The sequence below is a fragment of the Budorcas taxicolor genome, chromosome 12, assembly GCF_023091745.1.
Source record: "Budorcas taxicolor isolate Tak-1 chromosome 12, Takin1.1, whole genome shotgun sequence".
Classification (NCBI taxonomy): Eukaryota; Metazoa; Chordata; class Mammalia; order Artiodactyla; family Bovidae; genus Budorcas; species Budorcas taxicolor.
The window spans coordinates 31,456,978-31,477,771 of NC_068921.1; the positions used below are offsets into that span (position 1 = coordinate 31,456,978).

Sequence of the window (20,794 nt, forward strand, 5' to 3'; positions counted from 1 at the left end):
TATCTGAAGACCTGTCTTGCCAGTAGCCATTCCCACCCCAAGCACAGAGTGCCTCATTTCTCTCCACCTTGAACTCCTTCAGGGGATGTTGAAGGTCAGAAGCTGCAGCAACAGATGATTCAATCCTTGTAGAGGTAGACGGCAAGTGCCAATTTGTCGTTGACAAATAACACAGTTACTTTAGTTTCAGTTTTCTTAGGGGTAAAGTCAGGAGCCTAGACTAGAAGGTTTCTATGGTCTATGAGTCAAGCTGTTTTGTGAGTCTGGTTTTAAATAGGTTGATCCGGGTCACCCAAACAGTTTACCCTGGTTCTCCCTCCATTTCAGAACACTTCTTTCCTGGACACCTCTGCCCTGGAAGAGACAGCTTTTGATCCCCCCACCCTGGTCCCCTGAGTATGCATCCCTACCCCTTACAAGCAGTAAATCCAGCTCGTTCATCTTCAGGGGTGTTTCCGGCGGTTCGCTGGAGGGAAAGTGCAATCCCCGCTTTGCTCCAGGGTTATGCTCTGTGTCCACCTCAAGGGTTTCAGCAATACGATCCTGTGAGACTGTTCTGTCCACTTGACAGATAAATGGAAACTCACAGAGATGAAATAATTAGCTCAAGGTCGTACCACCAGGAAGAGCCCGCGACCACACTCTCAACCACCTAACTCTGCTCGGAGCACTCTCTCTCCTGCACCCTCCACGGGCACCCCTACCGGGTGCCCCTCTTCCGCGTTTCCCAGGGCACTTGCCCAACCCACTGAACTGCTGGGGGCGGGGGTGGTTGCACCCCAGAATGTCACTTCTGCAACAGATCTCCTGTGTGCTCCCGTGAAGAGCGCTATTCGGTCCCAGAAATGCTCTCTACCCACAGTCCTTGAACTTGCGGGGGGGGCTGCGGGGGCTGCAGAGGGACCCGCAGGGGCTGCAGAGGGACCCGCGGGGGTGGGCGGGCCTCTGGGGGCGGGAGCTCGAGAGTGGCGTCGGAGCGGACCAATCCCCGCGGGGGTGCTGGCCACGGGGCCCAATCGCAGGAAATCAGTGCCCGCCCCGGCGGCGGGGGTGACTGCGGGACTAACACCCCAGAGGCGCGTCCCCGGGGCAGGCGGCGCCGCTGAGTCACCGCGCGCAGGCCGGGCTGGGGACTCTGGGACTGCCGGCCGGGGTCGCAGGCGCGGCTGTCCAGCGCGGGCCCCAGGACCCGCCGGACCAAGATCGCACGCAGGACCGCGCCGGAGCCGAGCGACGGCTGCGCGGTGGACTGTCGCGCTTGTCCCCAGGACGCGGAAGGGCGCTGTCTTGGTTTGCTTTAAAATAAGGGCTTGAGGTTTCCCGAGCTGGTTCATTTGGTCGAATTCAACGGACTTTCATTCCCCTTCCCGCCCCAGCGCGGCGGCGCAGACCCAGCCTCCGTGCGCACCTGCTGCCCAGGAGGCGCTGCAGGCAGGCCCCCCTGAAAGGAGAAAGCCCCCCAAGACTCCGGGCCCCGACAATGGCCAGACCCGCGCCCAGCAGCCTGGCAGGAAGACCGTGACCGTGGGGTGAGTTAAACAAAAGAAACAACGCCTTATTACGACTCGGAGCTGCTTCTTTAAAGGCCCCCTTCCTGCCCCCTGTTCACCAGCAGCCAAAGCAATAATAAACAATTACGTAACTGTCGTGTCCCAAGAGCAACCTCACTGTTTCCTCTATGAAAACCAGCTGGCAGTATACAACGTGGGAGTTATAGTGTGATCACTGGTTGCCCCAGTGGGATATAACTTCCTAAGACTATTTTAAAGAGTCTTCTTAAGGGTTCTTGGACTTTCCTGGTGGCTCAGATAGTAAAAAATCTACCTGCGGATACAGGAGACCCAGGTTCAATCCTTGGGTCAAGAAGACCCCCTGGAGCAGGGAATGGCAACCCACTCCAGTACTCTTGCCTGGGAAATCCCATGAACAGAGGAACCTCGAGGGCTACAGTCCATGGGGTCACAAAGAGTCGGATAGGGATGAGGGACTAACATACTTAAAGGTCCTTAAAGGTCCCTTGAGTTCTTAAAGGTCCAAGTTAATCATCCTGAGTCCTTAAAGGTCCAGCTCTTAAAAATGAGAAGTATGACAGTCTCAGGTTTACTGAGTACCGAAAAGTTATTTTCGACGGCAGTGCTTACTGCTTTCTGTTCCCTAGTGTGCTTGTTTACTCCACAAAATGCCCCTAACTTCCCCGTTGTTGAAAACCTAGTCTATCCGATAAGAGTACAACTGATTCTCTCCTTTGCTCTTTAATAGAACTCCAGCTCTCTACCCAAGCAAGATGAAGATTCCATTTGTAGAACCTGTCATTTGCCTTAGTGTATTCGCTCTGACTCTGAACAGCCCATTGACAACACAATATGTATACAGGAGGATATGGGAAGAAACGGGCAACTACAGCATTGCACTTGAGAGCAATACTTCTGAGTGTGCAAAGAACAAAAGCAGCCCGATTTTTGCATTCCAGGAGGTAAGACATGAAAATAGCCCTAAAGTGTATTATAAAAGAGGAATGTGCAGCGGCGTTTTAAAGGAAGGAGGATACCGCTCTCATCATACCTTGATCTCTGAAGGGTCACCCTAAAACCCCAAAGTCCCAAAGCAAGAGCCTTTATTCAGTTCTCTTTCTGTTTGAAGCTCCCTGACACCTCTAATCTGCCTCTTCTCCTTAAAACCCCTTTCTTCTCCTGTGATTCTGGCTCTTCTCCTTTCTCTCAGAAGATTTCAGTGCAGTCTCCTCTCCTGTGTGGCTGTCTCTTTCCTCCTTCCCCACAGAAAGCCTGAAAGTTGGGCAGGGCAGGCTGGAATGAGTGCTCGGTGGACACAGGTGGAATGAAACATGTGTCTTACCTTTCCCTTGCCCCCTCGCCCCGCCTCTTTCCACTGCCCACCTGACCCAGTTTTTGGTGACCCCAGAACATAGCCCTTCCCTGAAGACTGTGGGCCCCGGGCTAGTGTCCACCATGGGGTATGGGTGGCATGTGCCATCCACCATTTGGTGTTATCAAATCAGCTTTGACCCCCGCCCCTCAAATGCTGAGGAGCATCTGTATGGGGATGTCGGGGGTGGAGAGCACCCATTTGTGCTCTGAGGTCAGTGAAAATGTCCTGCCAGATACCACAGAGCCTGTCCTTCTCCCCATCCACTCTCCACCCCCAGGAGGGACACTGCCAGTCTCCTGCTCCTTAGGCAGTTCTTAACAGAGCCTGCCAATGTCCAAATGCAAAAGAGAGAACAGCCGGATTGGGAAATTCCCTGCCCCGCCCCCAGCAACAATGCCTGAAGAACAACCACACTTAAGAGCTTTGAATTCTTCTGCTTGGGAAGAGGGGCAAAAGAGTGGCGCTGCCTCCCCAGTCAAAAGAGGAAAAAACCGTCAAGGGACTCTGGGTCACCTGCACCCTCAGAGAAAAAGAGATTATTTCCGAACAGCCATATGGATATCAAATTTCTGGCCTAGAAGGAGGTCATAAAAACAGAAGGGCCAAGAGTCTCTCTTCTTGGTTTTGTCTCCCTTCAAGAATGTTTCTTTGGACTTCCCTGGTGGTCCAGTGGTTAAGGTTCTGTGTTTTTCACTGTGGGGGCCACGGGTTCGACCCCTGGTTGGGGAAGTTCCGCATGCCAAGGCGAACAAACAAACAAAACAATGTTTCCTGTTACATGGATGTCATTGCCAGGGAGTGAGAAGTTTCCAGAGTCTCATCAGTCTCTGCATTTGATTCTGTGTGTCCCTTCACCGGAGCCCTGGGAGAGGAGAGGGGGATGGAGGAGGAGAGGACTCGAGTGACTGGAAAGTCTTCTGCCCTCGCCCTCCAGCTGAGGGGAGATGGCCTCGGTCCAGCTGCCGCGGTGACCTCTGTGACTGTGTGGTCACGAGTACTGGCCCCACTTCCCACCTGGCCCAGCTGCTGAAAGCCCCTCGCTGCCCAGAGCAGTGGTCTCATATTGAAGATTTTTGCCAAACTTTTTCACTGACTGATTGATCGTGGTTTCATTGAATTAATAGTCAGGAGAGCCCGCTGCCCTGGATGCCTTGGTTTACAATCAGTGCACTGGAGCTTCAGGTGCTTTTTCTCAAATTGGGGAACTGGATACCACCCCGCCCACAACTGGGATGGGGTGTGGCAACCTCCTCACCACCTGCACCTTAGGACCTAAGAGCACTTCCTTCTGGGCCCTTCCCTGGCCCTGTTCAGCTTTTCAGAGACTATTCTCCCCTCTTTAAATCCAAGAACACATGTTGCCCGTTTCCTGAGTGGCTGTCTCAGTGCCCAGCTCCCTAGGTGCGTTCTGGCCACATGCAAGTTGAGAGGTTTGTGGACTGCTCTTATACCCCTAAAAATAAGAGACAGACCTCTAAACTTGGAGGGGACAATTTCAGGTTTCCCAGCAGATGATGAAATTGTTCTCGCCCAGGAATTTGTGTATAAACCTTTTAATAACTAACAGAGTCCCTTGTTACCAGCAGATAAGAAATATTTTCTACTCAACTGAAATTAATATATACATTTTAGCCTATGAAATTGTGACTTTCTTAAAACTGGCAGTACTTTCCTTAGTTTCTCCTGTCTCAGTACATTGTTATTCTGTTCCATCTTGTATAGGAAATAGCATTTTTTCACTCTGATTTCTATCATCTACCCTTATATGACATATAATTATAATTCTCCAGAGTTTAAAACATACAGACACACAAGAATTTCTTCTGTCTCAACATTTATGGTTGACAGATGCTTTGAGTTTGGTTTGTTAAAATCTGCATTTCAAAACATGGGTTGCGGATGAGAGCAGTCTGTGTAAAAGACTGGGTTGGAATGACAGTGGATAGAAAGGAGAGGAGAACAGGACATAGGAGGAGGCGTGGAAAAGGGAGGAGAACCCCTAAATGGAACATCTTGTTGAGGAGTTGATTAAAACATAACTGTTTCACTTGTTTGTTTATTCAGTAAATACTTACTTGATGGCTCCTATGTCTGTAGGAGGTACCAAGATGTGCTCAAGAAATTTATTCTAGTATAGACACGAAACAGGCAAGAGTGATTTAGCACTGACTGTAGGAGGGCCCTGTGCGGAGCACCTTATGTTTAATTTTAAGTCTCCTGGCAGCCTGCGAGATTGGGACTGTTGACATTCCCTCTCGTCAGATGAAGAAGCTCTGGAGTCAAGTAATTTGGTCAGGTTCACACACAACAAGTTACAGACTTCTGCTTTACTTGACGGTTCGTTCATGTCATCCATCTGTCTATCGAGTACCTGGAAGCACTGTTCTTGGAGCCGGTACTGTGGTGACAGAACAAGGTTCCGCACCTGCCCTGGGAGCTTAGATTGGAGTAAGGAGGTCATGGAATGCACATCTAGAGTAACATATCATGTCCTGTCAAGGGGTGGTGAGTCTCTAGGGAGAAAAACGGCAGGATGAGGGGCTGGAGCGTTGGGTAGGGGTCAGTGGGATTGCTTTAGTTGGAGTGATGGTCAGGGAAGGCCTCTCTGAGGAGGTGGTTCTGAATTAAGGAAGTAAGCTGTGTGCAGATCGATCAAGCGAAGAGAACAGCAAGTAGCCTGGAGGTTTGCAGAATCTGTGCTGGGGGACTGCCCCCCACGCCCCCGCCACCACCCACAAGGAGTTTGCATTTACTCCAGTGGAAGGAAAGTCATTAAGGGACTGTGACATGAGCTGACGTGCTCATGATGAGAGGAGTGACGTGAGCTGATGTGCGTCTACCTTCATTGGTGCACTTTTTAGCAATTACACCACACTTCCGGGAGTCCCTTTTGCCTACATAGTTGATCAATGTTAAGACAAGTAGGAAAGAATGATTCGAATTGCCATAATTGACTTCCTGTTTAGAATTGTCAGTGGATTAACAGGACTGTCTTCTGTCCTTCTGTTTAATTTAAAAATTTTTTTTATTTTCTGTTTTTTACAATGTTTATACTACAACTCAAATCAGCTATAAAGATCACCCAAAACTGCTGTGTACAGAACTGACTGGATGGAATCCAGGTTCCTCTGATTCCAGAGCTCAAGCTCTTAATCATTACACAGAAAGTATAGCTAGCGGATGATAACTGTTGTGTGAGAAGTTTCGGAAGGAGGGATAATGACGTGGGTTTGGGAATTTCAGGGAAATCCAAGCAGGACTGACTGTGGATGGTGCCTGGAACACAGACTGTACTTGGCGTGAGTGGGCATGACGCAGAGGAGTGAGGCCAGGCCACATCTTGGGAACTTCAGGCGCCAGCCTAAGGAGCGTGGACTTTCTCAGGCAGGCTGGGGAGACACTGCAGCTTTGAGAGGTGAGAGACACACTGACAGTGTGCTCTGGGAGATGTGCCCAGCATCCGGGTCTGTGATCTGCAAAGTGATAAGGCTGGTGTTACACGTGAACTGAGTAAAGAGACCAGTGAGATGTCAGAGTAGTGGAGAGCAAAACCAATGGGAGTTGTTCACATGGCAACTATGGGACCATCAAGAAGATAAAGGCACAAGAAAGACTGGCGGGGGAGGAGAGGTGGGCAAGATAGATTGTGCTGGGGAACATGGACGAAGGGAAAGGTTAGAAGCAAAGATGACTCAAGTTTTGGCAATACAGAATGGCTTGAATTTTATACATATATAAAAATTAAAATAGGCTCACTATTTAAAAATTAATTCAGTATCCGATATTTTTGTGGTTCATCAGGTTTTTAGGGTGCCTTCTAAATATGATATGAATAAATTTTTTTTAATGAGTTTGCATGTGTGCTAAAACACTTCAGTTGTGTCCAACTCTTTGCAACCCCATAGACTGTAGCCCACCAGGCTCCTCTGTCCATGGGATTCTCCACACAAGAATACTGGAGTGGGTTGCCATGCCCTCCTCCAGGGGATCTTCCTGACCCTGGGACTGAACTTGTTTCTGATTATACCTTGCCAATGAGACATAATGGCAAGTGGGTTCTTTACCACTAGTGTCATGTGGAAAGCCTTTAAACTGAGTTTAGTCATCACCATTATAAAAATGGCACCCAGCTTTAATATAAAGTTTGGAAAATACACAGAAGAGACAAGAAGACAATGCTTTTAAATCACCCAAGTTCTTTACATCAAATAACTAGTGCAATGATGGTTGTGTCCGCCAATCTGTGTGCTCATAGTTGTGTCAGGCCTCAGGAAAGCGGAGTTCATCTCACTCCTTAGTTCATGGCACACTACCATCTTTAGTCAATACAGAACTCTTCTTTGGGTTTTATCTTAGTTTTTAGTAAATAAAGGAATATTTGTGGAGACACATGTAAAAAGGAAAACTGAGCTCTACCTAAATAAAAGTCTGTCAAATATGACACTTACATGTGATATTCATTCCCTTAGTGTAGACAGAAAGATGTATCATGGGAAAAGGTATCCTTTTTCCTTTAGAACGCGATCTCTTAGTGCGAACTGTCCGCAGAAGAAAGTGAAAGAAAATGAAATTTGCTCAGTTGTGTCTGACTCTGTGACCCCAGTTCGTGGAATTCTTCAGGCCAAAATATTGGAGTAGGCAACCTTTCCCTTCTCTAGGGGATCTTCCCAACCCAGGGATTGAACCCAGGCCTCCCATATTGCAGGTGGATTTTTTACCAGCTGAGCCACAAGGGAAGCCCAAGAATACTGGAATGGGTAGCCTATCCCTTCTGCAGGGGATATTCCCAACCCAGGAATTGAACTGGGGCCTCCTGCATTGCAGGCAGATTCTTTACCAGATGAGCTATCAGGGAAGTCCACAGAAGAAAAAAGAAGTCATTACATGGCCAGTCCTGAGGCCTTGGGTTCTGTGGATCCTTGATGTGAGTCAGAGATACACCAATACATACATTTCATTTTTATGGGTCAGTGTCTCCACTGTGGACCTTGAACATTATGACTGAGCATTGATGATTATATCAGCTCTTGATCTTTGCGTTGTGAACTGGATAATGATTTAAGTTGAGAGCTTCCCTGGTGGTCCAGTGGCTGAGACGTCTTGCCCAATGCTGCTGCTGCTAAGTCGCGTCAGTCGTGTCCGACTGTGTGCAACCCCATAGATGGCAGCCCAACCAACAGGCTCCTCTGTTCCTGGTATTCTCCAGGCAAGAACGCTGAAGTGGGTTGCCATTTCCTTCTCCAATCATGAAAGTGAAAAATGAACGTGAAGTCTCTCAGTTGTGTCCGACTCTTCACGACCCCATAGACTGCAGCCTACCGGGCTCCTCTGTCCATAGGATTTTCCCGGCGAGAGTTGTAGGGTGCCGTTGCCTTCTCCGTGCCCAATGCTGGGGGACCTGCAACTAAGAGTTCACGTGGTGCAACAAAGATCAAAGATTCAGCTTGCCACAACTAAGACCCAGGGCAACCAAATGAATAAATATTTTTTAAAAACAAAAACAAAAAACTCATGCACTATAAATTCCCCATCCCTGACTTACCAGCTCTTGCTTGATTTTTCAAAAGTCTATACCAAAATACTTTCAGGCACGTTGTAAACACCTCTGTAAACACTTTGTCTTCTTTTTCTTTGCAGGAAGTCCAGAAAAAGGTGTCTCTTTTTAACCTGCAGATGGACCTAAGTGGGTTAATTCCTGGTCTCGTGTCTACGTTCGTGTTTCTGTCACACAGTGACCATGGAGGAAGGAAATTCCCTCTGATTTTGTCTTCTGTTGGCGCTCTTGCAAACAGTGCTTGGCTCTGTCTGCTCTCCTATTTTGCCCTTCCAGTCCAGCTTCTGATTGCATCTACCTTCATTGGTGCACTTTTTGGCAATTACACCACACTTCTGGGAGCCTCTTTTGCCTACATAGTTGATCAGTGTAAAGAAAAGAAACAAAGAACGATCCGAATTGCCATAATTGACTTCCTGTTTGGAGTTGTTAGTGGATTAACAGGATTGTCTTCTGGCTATTTTATTAGAGGGTTAGGTTTTGTGTGGTCCTTTTTAATTGTTACCGTGGCTCTTTTTGTGAACTTGCTTTATACTTTATTTTTTCTTGAGGATTCGATGAAAGAGTCTTCATCTCAGAATATTTCTGTATCGTGGACCGAAACCTTTAAAAACCTATTTCACCGAACGTACATGCTTTTTAAAAATGCTTCTGGTGAGCAACGGTCTTTGTGTTGTTTGTTGCTTTTCACGATGATCACTTACTTTTTCGTGACCATTGGTGTTTCCCCCATTTTTGTCCTTTATGAATTGGATTCGCCGCTCTGCTGGGATGAAGTTTTAATAGGTTACGGGTCAGCTTTGGGTAGTTTCACTTTTTTCAGCAGTTTCCTAGGAATATGGCTTTTTTCTTACTGTATGGACGATATTCACATGGCCTTCATAGGAACTTTTACCACCATGGTGGGCATGGCTATGACTGCTTTTGCCAGAACAACATTGATGATGTTTTTAGGTAAGTTACGAGTTACAAGTGTACCCTGGAATTTCGTATTTGATGTTTATATAAAATGAATGCAGTCTGATGGTTGAGAAACTTTAATACAAAATTCTCTATTTAATGTATTCTAGTTTAATTAAAGGTAATTTGTTAAAAGCAAATTTGCCAGAAGCTGAAAAACAACTGACTTAAAATAATTTTGTTTAATAACCACAATTTTCTAAATTTGCACATTTGCCCAGAAACTGTCCTGAGGAAACTTCTTCTTGTGAATCAGTTCTTCAATATAACATTCACCAACTTAAAATATTTCTTAAAGCGCTACTAAGAAGGCTACTTTAGATTAAAAAAAATAAGACTGTTATATAAAGGATGCTCAAAAGATTTATAAGAAAAATGTTCATTGAATATATTCAAGCCCATGACCATACCACCCTGAACGTGCCCGATCTCATCTGGATGTATTCAAGAAGACTTTGCAAATTGAAATTTCAGCAAATTGATCATTTCATGAATTAACTTTTGATGAATCACATTCTGACAAGCTGACCTGTTTCCTTAACTACCTGCACCCCATCAGTGGTTTTTGTAAGGCTTGAGTGAAAATACTGCACTTGCAAAGGTTAAAGGATCTGTAAAGTAAGACCTCAGGAGAGGTCCATTTAGTCTTTTTCTACAAAGGCAGTATTAACCTCTTGCTACCCTGCAGGGAGGCAGGATGACCAAGCAGAATTGTGCTTCATTTCCATCTGCAGAGCCAGGTGATCTTAGCCTAGTTACTGAACTGCTCTGAGCCCTTATTTTTTTATCGCTAAAATGGGCATCGTGGTGCTTGATTCAGAGGATTGTCACGAATATTAGAAGAGATAACTGTAAACCACTTAGCACAATGCCAAGAGTTCAGAAAAGGACAGGTCCCTCTCCCCGTCTCCCTTGGAATTGCCAAGGCCAAAGTCAGTTAATATGTGTGAGAACTTTACAGTGATCTGCAAATGTAATATCTTACTGTTTTATCTTATAATGAAAAATGCTACTGACTCTTAAGGGTCAGAAGTTAAGAACAAAGGCAATTTGTGTTCCTGAAATTTTTCAGCCACAAAGATGAACAACCAACAAGATAAGGAACCAGTTTGCCAATGAGCAGATCAATAAAAGAACGCTAGCACTAAAAATGCCGAGTCTGAAAGAGCAAAACCAGAAAACAAACAAAAAACTTATTAACAAACAAAAAACGTACTGTAAATCTGTGATACAAATACATACGTATACCCACTCTTTTTTAGATTCTTTTCCATATAGGCCATTACAGAGTGTTGAGTAGAGCTCCCTGTGCTCTACAGTAGGTCCTTATTAGTTATCTATTTTATATCTAGCAGTGTGTATGTGTCAGTCCCAATCTCCCGATTCCTCCTTCTTCTCTCCCCTTACCCTCAGGAACCCTAAGTTTGTTTTCTACGTCTGCAGAAAGTAAACTCATCTTAAACTGACCTGTCCATTGTCTATCTTCCTTTATTAAGCAGAATTCTTCCATTAATTAATTCAGTCATTAGAAGCAATGAAGCAGGATGCTTAGAGAAAATGAACTATTTAGAGGGAAAGTGTTTCAGGCTTAAAACTGACCCTGAGTTTTCCGATCGAGCCAGTTAATTGTTATCTCTTCCTCTCACAGTCAGGCTGCCGTTTCTCTTCACTGTCATGCCGCTCTCTGTTCTACGGTCCATGATATCAAAAGTGGTTCGTTCTACTGAGCAAGGTGAGTCTAATTTGCTTAAGAAACAGAATGACTCTATAATCTGTACCACCTCGTAGCCATGTACGATCAATGTCTGTTTCTTCAGAATATTCTCAACCCTTTTTCTGCACAGAACTCCTTTTGAATCAAGTGGTAAGGTCTGTGTTAGGAAGAGCTGATATTCAGGCAAGGGAGCCCCTGCCCAGGGCCTGGTGCTGCAGAGGGCTTGCTCTGGACATGCCCCGTCCCACTGCAGAAGATTGCATAATTCAACACATTTAAAAATATATTTCTGGATTCTTTTCCACGCATAAGACATAGCTATATATTCACACAGATGTTTGTTGATTGTGTGATGCAGAGTAATTGGAAAATCACTTAGGAATATAAAAACTACAGTATGTAAAAACTTAGATGCTTCCTTGAATTATGTAATGGTTTCTTAGATACAACACCAAAAGCACAACAACAATAAAACAGATAGATTAGAGTTTTTCCAGATTAAAAACTTTTATGCTTCAAAGGACACCATCAGGAAAGTGAAAAGAATATGTAACTTTCTTCTGTATTTTCCAAGTCTCCTGTAAATGTTTTGCCATACTTCCATACTTAAAAAAATAAAAAGGAAAGAGAGAGGGGGAATAAAAAAGGAAAGTGAAAGGACAGCCCACTGAATGGGAAAATATATTGATACTTGCAAACCATATGTCTGATAAGGAACTTGTGTCCAAAATATACTAAAACTCAGCAATAAAAAGATGATCCAATTAAGAAATGGGTGAAGGATTTGAACTGACATATAGAGAAGATGTACAAATGGCCAAACAAACACATGAAAAATGATCAACATCATTAGCCATCCGGGAAATGCAAATTGGAACCACACTGAGACCCACTGAGATGGGTGAAATGAAAAAGACAGACCATAAGAAGTGTTGATGAGGATGTGGAGAAGCTGGAACCCTCATGCACTGCTGGTGAGAAAATCATCTAAAATGACGTGGCCATTTAACAAAACAGTTTGATAGCTTCTGATAAAGTTAAATAGAGTTACCGTATGACTCAGCAATTCCATTCCCAGGTATACCCTGAAGAGGAATGAAAACATATGTCCACACAAAATCTTGCACACAAATGTTCATAGCAGGATTATTTATAATAGCCAAGAAGCACAAGCAATGCAAATGTCCATGAACTGGTGAATGCGTAAGCAGAATGAGGTGTGTCTGTCCCACGGAATGTGACTTCTCAATGAAAAGAAATGAAGTCATGATACACATTACAACAGGAATGAACCTTGAAATCATTATGCTAAATGAAAGAAGCTGGTCACAAAAGGCCACACATTATTATATAAATATGATTCCTTTTACACAAAATTTCCAGAATAGGCAAATTCATGGAGACAGAAATTCCACCAGTGCTTCCCCACAGACTGGAGAAAAGGGAGTGACCGATAATGGGCACAAAGAGTCCTTTGGGGAGATGAAAATGTCCTAAAATTAGATGGTGGGTGATGGTTGCCCAGTTTCTGTGAACATAGAAGAACCACTGAACTGTACAATTTAAAAGGGTGAGTTTTATATTATGTGAATTATATCTCAATAAAACTGTTCAGGAAACAAAAAGAAATATCAACCTGCTTTGACTTAGAACTACAATAGACTTGTCAGAATGTATTATTTACTTTGGTTTAGTTTAGCTTGGTTTATTTATCAACTCTTTTGAGAAGTGGTTTCATATTATTAAATACAGTGACATTTCAAAATGTGTAGTTTGCATTTTGACATGTCTTATTACGAGTTGAAATAACTTTGTCAATTCCATTGTGATTCCATTGCTCCAGGATAGTAGAGTCATTTTGTTCTTAACTGCAAATTAAGAAATCCTTCTGGTGGTATTGAAATGTATAAAAGTGAATGTACTTCCATCCTTCATTACTTCTAAAAATGGATATTTTTGTTAAAACATTCAGTTCAGTTCAGTTCAGTCGCTCAGTCGTGTCCAACTCTTTGCGACCCCATGAATTGCAGCACACCAGGCCTCCCTGTCCATCACCAACTCCCGGAGTTCACTCAGACTCATGTCCATAGAGTCAGTGATGCCATCCAGCCATCTTATCCTCTGTCGTCCCCTTCTCCTCCTGCCCCCAATCCCTCCCAGCATCAGAGTCTTTTCCAATGAGTCAACTCTTCGCATGAGGTGGCCAAAGTATTGGAGTTTCAGCTTTAGCATCATTCCTTCCAAAGAAATCCCAGGGCTGATCTCCTTCAGAATGGACTGGTTGGATCTCCTTGCAGTCCAAGGGACTCTCAAGAGGTCTTCTCCAACACCACAGTTCAAAAGCATCAATTCTTCTGCGCTCAGCTTTCTTCACATTAGGCACCTCAAAGTAATCTGAGAAGGGAAGTGCTACAGAGGTTTTCAGGTGCTTCTCCCTATCTCTATTATAATACCTTATGTAAAAAAGGGGAGGAAACTGACTTTTGCTAATTATTTTGAAATCTCTGTGCTCCATACAGCTATGAAATTCATCGCTAGAGCACCCTGGACTCCCTGTTAGTTTGTCATCTGTGTACTCCTTGAAATTCTATTAATACATGAAAGTGAAAGTCACTCAGTCATGTCCAAGTTTTTGTGACCCCATGGACTATACAGTCCACAGAACTCTCCAGGCCAGAATACTGGAGTGGGTAGCCTTACCCTTCTCCAGGGGATCTTCCCAACCCAGGAATCGAACCCAGGTCTCCCATGTTGCAGGAGGATTCTCTACCAGCTGAGCCACTTTAATATATGGGACCCAGTAAAAACAGACAGACTTGAGTTTTGACATCTATTGGATTTTTTTAAGTTTAGAAAATAAACTCCATTGTGCTTTGATTTAATCAATTTATCTTTGGTAACTATTAAACAAGTTGTACTACTCAGGGAGTTGCAGCAAGAAGCTAGAGCTATTTCTTGAGAGGGTAGCTGTTTGTTTGCACAGCCTGACCGAGTTTCCGACAAGAAAAGACTCAAGCCACTGTGTAATAGGATTAGCACCATGGCACCATCCCTGGCTTTAGCAAGGCATCAGAAATAAAATAAAACAATGCCGTAGTTAGATAACTAGGAGACCTTGTTTCCAATTAAACTGACTTCCTGTATTATCATAGATATCATAATATTCTGTATAATCCTGTATTATCATGGAGGCACCAAGTCCATATGCTACATGATGATGGATAACTGTGCCCTTGAACGAAGCTTTTATTCAATCACTTGACAAGTTTGTATTAGATGTCTACCATGTGCCAGCATGGCTAGACCCTGGGCACACAGCAGTGAACAAAGTAAATTGCACTTGACATGGACAGAACTTTCACTGGGTTCAGAAGACACATCTCTGATAACTTAGCATCCTGCAGAGAGAGGTTTGTTTTATGAACATATGTCCTGTTGTTCAATGAAGACTCTGAAGCAATATATGAGAATATGTTGGAGAAGGAAAGAAATGGCAACCCACTCTAGTACTCTTGCCTGGAAAATCCCATGGAGAGGGGCCCGATGGGCTACAGTCCATAGGGCTGCAAAGAATGGGACACTATTGAAGCAACTTCACACACACACACACACACACACACACACACACACACACCAGAATGTGTATAATAGAGTGAAGATATAAATAGACAAAAATAAATACACAGTTTAAAAAAGCAAGACCATGGGGAAAACAAGAGGTTTATAGTTTATTTTATAAACTATAAAATATAGTTTATATTATTATAAACTATAATCCAGCTGTGAAAGGTGATCCTCAAGCTTGCTTTTTCCTTCCTTATCAATCCAATTAAGCACAATCATTTACATAATTAGCACTGGGCTTCCCTGGTGGCTCAGAGGTTAAAGCGTCTGCCTGGAATGCAGGAGACCCGGGTTCGATCCCTGAGTCGGGAAGATCCCCTGGAGAAGGAAATGGCAACCCACTCCAGTACTCTTGCTTGGAGAATCCCATGGTAGGGGAGCCTGGTGGGCTACAGTCCATGGGGTCGCAAAGAGTCAGACACAACTGAGTGACTTCACTCACTCACTCATAAGGAAAATGCATTACAGTTTATCATGGAAAAGGAAACTCGGCAAAGTAGGGAACAAACACAGCAGCTTTTAAAAGAAAGAAGGATCTGCACAAACTGTAGGAACTTATACCACTGAAGCCAGGGGCTGAGAACAGCCATGGTGTTCTTAGTGATGTGAAATTTGACCAAGAGGAAGAAAAGTGCGTCAAGATGCTCAACTGTCTTTTGGAAGTTTAACTCTTCAGTCAACATGGTCTTGGATTCCAGACAGGACTCAAAACTCATGGAATAAGGACCATTTCTCTGACTGACTGTGAGCTTGAGCTGACCCTGAAGCCATTTTCAGGCTTCTTGAGCAATGCTCCAAGGCCTGCCCTTTCCTATGCCCGGGGTGTAGCAAGCAAGAAGGACAGCAGAGTCCCCTCCGAGGGGAGACAGTTGTAAGCAGGTTAAGACAGAAAAGTATGTTTTAGAGAATCACTTAGTAACAGCCTGTGGCATAACCTTCACTAGAGCACAGGGCAGTGACGTAGTTACTGGACGAGTCAAACAGGAAACTGATGTAACTGATTCTTTTGTTACTCTAGAGGAAGGGATCAAATTCAAACTGCAGAACATATGATAAGATTCCCAAGGGCTTCCCAGGTGGCGCTAATGGTAAAGAACCTGCTTGCCAATGCAGGAAACATAAGATCCCTGGGTTGGGAAGATCCCCTGGAGGAGGGAATGGCAACCCACTCCAGGATTCTTGTGTGGAGAATCCCATGCACAGAGGAGGCTTGGAGGGCTGCGGTCCATAGGGTCATAAAGAGTCAGACACGACTGAAGCGACTTAGCACGCAGGTACATGTGATACGATTATGTTTCTCTGCCTTGCCTGTCACTCTTGCCAGATCTGACCTGACCTGGATGTTGCCCACAGGGAGCCATCCTGCCCCGCAGCTGTGTCACAGATTAGCCCAGGGACCAAGAGTGGCAGGGGGAAGCCTGGAACCTCAGGGGCAGGTGGTTCTGTGTCTGAGGCTGTGGTTGGGGCAGACACACAGCTGATTCCACACGCCTAAGCAGCCGGTGCTTTTTAGCTTTTCCCCGTGGATCCTGGAAGTACTGATTCCAGCTCCTCTCTCGTCAGGTCCAAGGAGAACTCCTGACCTCAGTTTCTTCACCCACAAAATGGGTGACTGCCTCCTTCACCAGGCAGCGCCCCCATGTTTGCAGTTTTCTGTTATTTTGGCTTGTTGTTTTGTAACTCAGTCTTTTCTCTCTTTCCCTCCACACCCCGCCCCCAAACAGGCACCATGTTTGCTTGTCTTGCTTTCTTAGAAACACTTGGCGGAATCACTGCAGTTTCTACTTTCAACGGAATTTATTCAGCCACTGTTACTTGGTACAAAGGCTTTGTCTTTCTGCTCTCCGCTGTTTTATTGCTAATTCCAGCCATCAGTCTATGGTAGGTCATTATTTATTTTTTATCCTTTTATCAAAGGCTAGATGGATTGAACGAACTCCGTGACTTTACCAATACAATAACATAGATCTGTTGAAGTTTTGCCTCAGAATGTATTTTTCTCAAGAACTTTTAGACATGATGACATCTGTCAATAATTTTGTAGACTTAAGAAAAAAGAGATAGTGGCATGGCCTTCCAGGACTAGGAGGAAGAAAGACTGGATTAGACGGAGACTCTGAGAAGCTACCCCTTATCTTTAAATGAACAACTGAGGTAATTAGTGTCTAAGAATATATATCAATATGTATATTCAATATATATATATTTTCACATATATATTCTAAGAATATATATATTCACATATACATATATATATTCAAATGATTTCCTATAGTATATTATCCCCTGAAGGTCAAAGATTGCTCTGAGAAGATACACTTTAATACAGATTCTTGGGTAAATGATAAGAGCAGATACAATGCACTGGATATTAAGAATTCTCTTTCCTTTCCTGAGAGTTGGCTTATTAAATTATTTCCTTTTCAAATGTAAATATACAAATAAATGCCAAGTACAGAATTCTATTTATGAACAGTACATAGAATAAAATGACCAGAGGCACAGACTCGTGAGAAATAATGTGTTTCTTCCTCTGCCTTTCAATGAACAAAAAGTGTAAGCCATCTAGGTAAGTGGTTGTGAAAACGCACGAGCAAGTATACTTGACACGTTCTGTGGGGCCCAAGCCTTGAGCCAAGAACCCTTCAACCAGCCTCTGCTGGGCCTGCCCATCTCACTCGGCTGAGAACAGGAAAGGGGGGTATAAACTGGGGCACAGGGCCTGGGATATTTGCCCCCCCTGAGCGCCGTGGGCTGTGGCCGTGAGGGAGGGAGGACAGAGCCTGTCTGCACAGGCTCTTAACTCCTTCAAGGTTGGGCAGGCACCTTGTTCCGAGTAGGACCTCAGCACATCTCTCTCAGCGGAACGCTGATACTTAGATCTGCAGAGGCTGGACGACAGTAGTGTTTACCAGTCCTCTGTAACTGTGATGAAAAGCTATTCTTACCAGATACCTTTTTAGAAGGAGGCTATTCACCTGTTGAATTGGCAATACTAAAACTCCATGCTGAGCCAGTGAGCACTTGATGAGACCAGCAACCTTGTTCTTTGCTGGCAGTAGTGTTATCGCACATTATCATTTTTGGAAAGCAATTCATGAACACGTATCAAAAGTTTCCCCAAAAAAGTTCATGGCATTTGAACCAGTGATTCCATTTAGAATCTTACCCTAAGGAAATGATCAGCAATGTCAAAAATTTATATACAAAAAGTTCATTATGGCAAAATATTTTAATGACCAAAATGGCTGATGATAGGAATTGGTTAAATAAATGATGGTGCATCCATATGGTGAAAAATGACTTTTATAAGAACTGTACTACATGGGAAGCAGAATAATAGCTCATTTAAATTTTATTCTTCATTATATTTAGAAATATTCTGTTGTGGACACATAGTGCTTTTATAATTGGAAAAATTAGTACAGAGAGATAAAAGGCTGTTATCCTTTTAATAATGCTTCTAATGTAAATGCAGATGGTCTTCTGAGTTTTATTTTTTAAATCTGTTCAGTATTTTTAAAATTACCTGCTATTTTAATTATGTCTAGATGTCTTCTGTCCAAGTTTCAGTTATAGGCATGAAACATGAACTTCACTAATAGCTTATAATATTTTGTGGGGACTACGCAGAGTAGACAGTGGGAGATGGACATCTTAGGAATCTGGAAGAGGTAGAACTCATGTAGGTTTTTTTATTAATATTTTCAGAAATCTATGCATAAAAGTCTGCTAGATTCAAAATAACCACTACCCTCCTTCTTTGCATAATTTATTAAAAAATCATGTAACAAGAGAAAGGATAGAACACAGATTGTTTATGTAGTGCCTTAATCACAGGTTTTTAAATGTCTCATTTGCTTTGGCAGTGTTGTCAAGTACGTCAGCAGAAATACGGGAAGCTATGTCCTTCTTATACAAGAAGAATCCAGCGAAGACACTTCGGACAGATGAAATCCGAATGCACATATCATACGCTCTGACTTCTGAAGGATCTAAACTAGCTCTGATCAGGACTTCATGAATAATCAGTGCTGCCAGTCCTTTCTTCTAAACTCTCAGAGAAAGAGTCCCTCCTCTAGCTTCTTACAGTACCAAGCACTCTGAGCACTTTATGAAGAACAAGTGACGTATTTCCAGTAGACAGAAGAAGAAACCTCAGAACACCTTCCACTTTGGGATTTACAAAACAAACGGAAATTTACCGGCCTGAGAAACTTGATACGATCAAAAGCAATAATCTCCCTGATGTACTCTGGTCTCTCACATTGAGACCAAGAAGAATCCTGTTTGCTTCAGTTTCTTCATCTGCACAATGGATTTCTGAACTCTCTCAAAGATTCTGAAGGCATAACTGTTGAAAATTATGATGAGTCAGTCACTGATCGGAAAACTATAGACATTTCAAGCCTTTATAATTCTCCTCTACTCGGGTAATGCTTTGTTTCATCAAGGTGTTAGTGGTGTTAAGGCGTTAGTGGTAGTCAAAGCTTTCAGTAGCTGCAAAATCCTTAAGAGAGAAGCACTTTAATGAATATGTTTACATTTTTCCTAATATGTTTCATCAATTATAATATTTCCATAACAGTGGGACAAAAATACAAATAGTTCCTAAAGAAAGGTAAACACTGAGTAGACAGCCAATCATGATGTAAATTAATTAGTGCTTATAGAGCCAATATTCATTCCTTATTTCTGTGAAAAGTAATCCATTTCCTACTGCCTTCTCCGTGGTCCCTGAAAACACCACATCCTTTCCTGCCTCCTGTCTGCACGCAGTGTTCCACTGGGCCTTCCTCCCTCCCCCGCTGCACTGAAACTTTCAAGTCTCAGCAAAGGCAAAGCTTCCGCTTTCTCCATGTGGCTTCCAAACATTTCTACTTCCCCCACCACCACCATCCCCCTAGTCCCTGCAGGGCTCCCCAAGCTCTCTGTGGGCACTGCCCTCCCAGCATCTTCCCTTGTCTTGTAAAATTTGTTTACCTAGTTGCAAATGAGTCCCTTGAGGACAGGGGCAGTTTGATTCCTCATTACATCCTCAATAAAAGTTGAATTCAGTGACCACAGAATTTTGTTTTCACTTGTAAAAAATCATTTTAAGCTATATATTTAATGAAGTATGAGATTAACCAATGATATGCCATAGTCATGAAGCCAGCCTTGCAAAGAGAATGAAAAATGCGCTAAACCATATCTCCCATTTTCTAAGTTTCTGTCTGTAGTAACACAAATGTCCTGAAGTACACCTAGATGATTAACTCCTTTGTAAGCTCTTCAAAGCAGATAGAGTCTTGTTTATAGCGCTGCTTTCCCTGTAGGATAATCAATGATTGCTTGACCAGCAGATAACACTCATATTTTAAAATACTAGAAATTCTTATTTCCAAGACTATTCCTTGTAGGTTTAGCTAAGGTCTTCTGGGCTATTCTCAGATTGATTGATTTATTTTTGTTTAACTTCCTGTTCAGTGCTCTTCCCAAACCAAAAAAAACCAAGAAACAGTACTTTACAGTTTACAAAGTGCTTTCTATATCAACTTATTTTATCCTCTTAATAACCCTGCAAAGTAAATTATACCTCAGTGAAATGTTCAGTACTGTTCATGGTGGCTCAGATAGTAAAGAATCAGCCTGCAATGCAGGAGACCCAGGTTCAATCCCTGGGTCGGGAAGATCCCCTAGAAAAGGAAATGGCAACCCACTCCAGCATTCTTGCCTGGAGAATCCCATGGACAGAGGAGCCTGGTGGGCTACAGTCCATGGGGGGAGGGGTCACAAAGAGTTGGACGAGTCAGACATGACTGAGTGCACGAGCACACTTGTACACACACACACACACACACACACACATGCACACTACCTATAAGAAATGACGTTCTTTAGGTTCAGTAGGTTAGTTTGGAGACTTGAATGTGTTGTTTACTTGCTTTAAACTTTCCACTGCAGGCAGGAGCAGCCACCCCACCATCCTGACTAGTTAATATTCTGGTTGCCCAGAATCTTGCTGTAAATTGTGCAACGTGAATTCATGTGACCGGGTGGGGTAGCTATTTCAC

The 20,794-nt window shown here is 43.7% G+C and overlaps 1 protein-coding gene and 1 non-coding gene across 2 annotated transcripts; both read left to right on the forward strand.

The window, feature by feature from the left end:
- Positions 1 to 1,139: 1,139 nt before the first annotated feature.
- On the forward strand, positions 1,140 to 19,887 carry SLC46A3 (solute carrier family 46 member 3). The gene is made up of 6 exons (XM_052650001.1): positions 1,140 to 1,529; positions 2,260 to 2,473; positions 8,524 to 9,394; positions 11,049 to 11,132; positions 16,463 to 16,619; positions 18,608 to 19,887. The coding sequence occupies exons 2-6, from the start codon at positions 2,285 to 2,287 to the stop codon at positions 18,690 to 18,692; spliced, it is 1,386 nt and encodes a 461-aa protein (XP_052505961.1). The 5' UTR covers positions 1,140 to 1,529; positions 2,260 to 2,284; the 3' UTR covers positions 18,693 to 19,887.
- TRNAS-GGA (transfer RNA serine (anticodon GGA)) lies at positions 14,979 to 15,051 on the forward strand. Its single transcript has one exon. It is a non-coding gene; the product is annotated as a tRNA-Ser (tRNA).
- Positions 19,888 to 20,794: the final 907 nt, after the last annotated feature.

What these genes read in the sequence shown, in the direction of transcription:
- SLC46A3 (XM_052650001.1), top strand. Translation starts at nt 2,285, where the DNA reads ATGAAGATTCCATTTGTAGAACCTGTCATTTGCCTTAGTGTATTCGCT. An exon ending in CGATTTTTGCATTCCAGGAG is followed by an intron (nt 2,474 to 8,523) that starts GTAAGACATGAA and finishes TTTTCTTTGCAG; the next exon opens with GAAGTCCAGAAAAAGGTGTC. An exon ending in AACATTGATGATGTTTTTAG is followed by an intron (nt 9,395 to 11,048) that starts GTAAGTTACGAG and finishes TTCCTCTCACAG; the next exon opens with TCAGGCTGCCGTTTCTCTTC.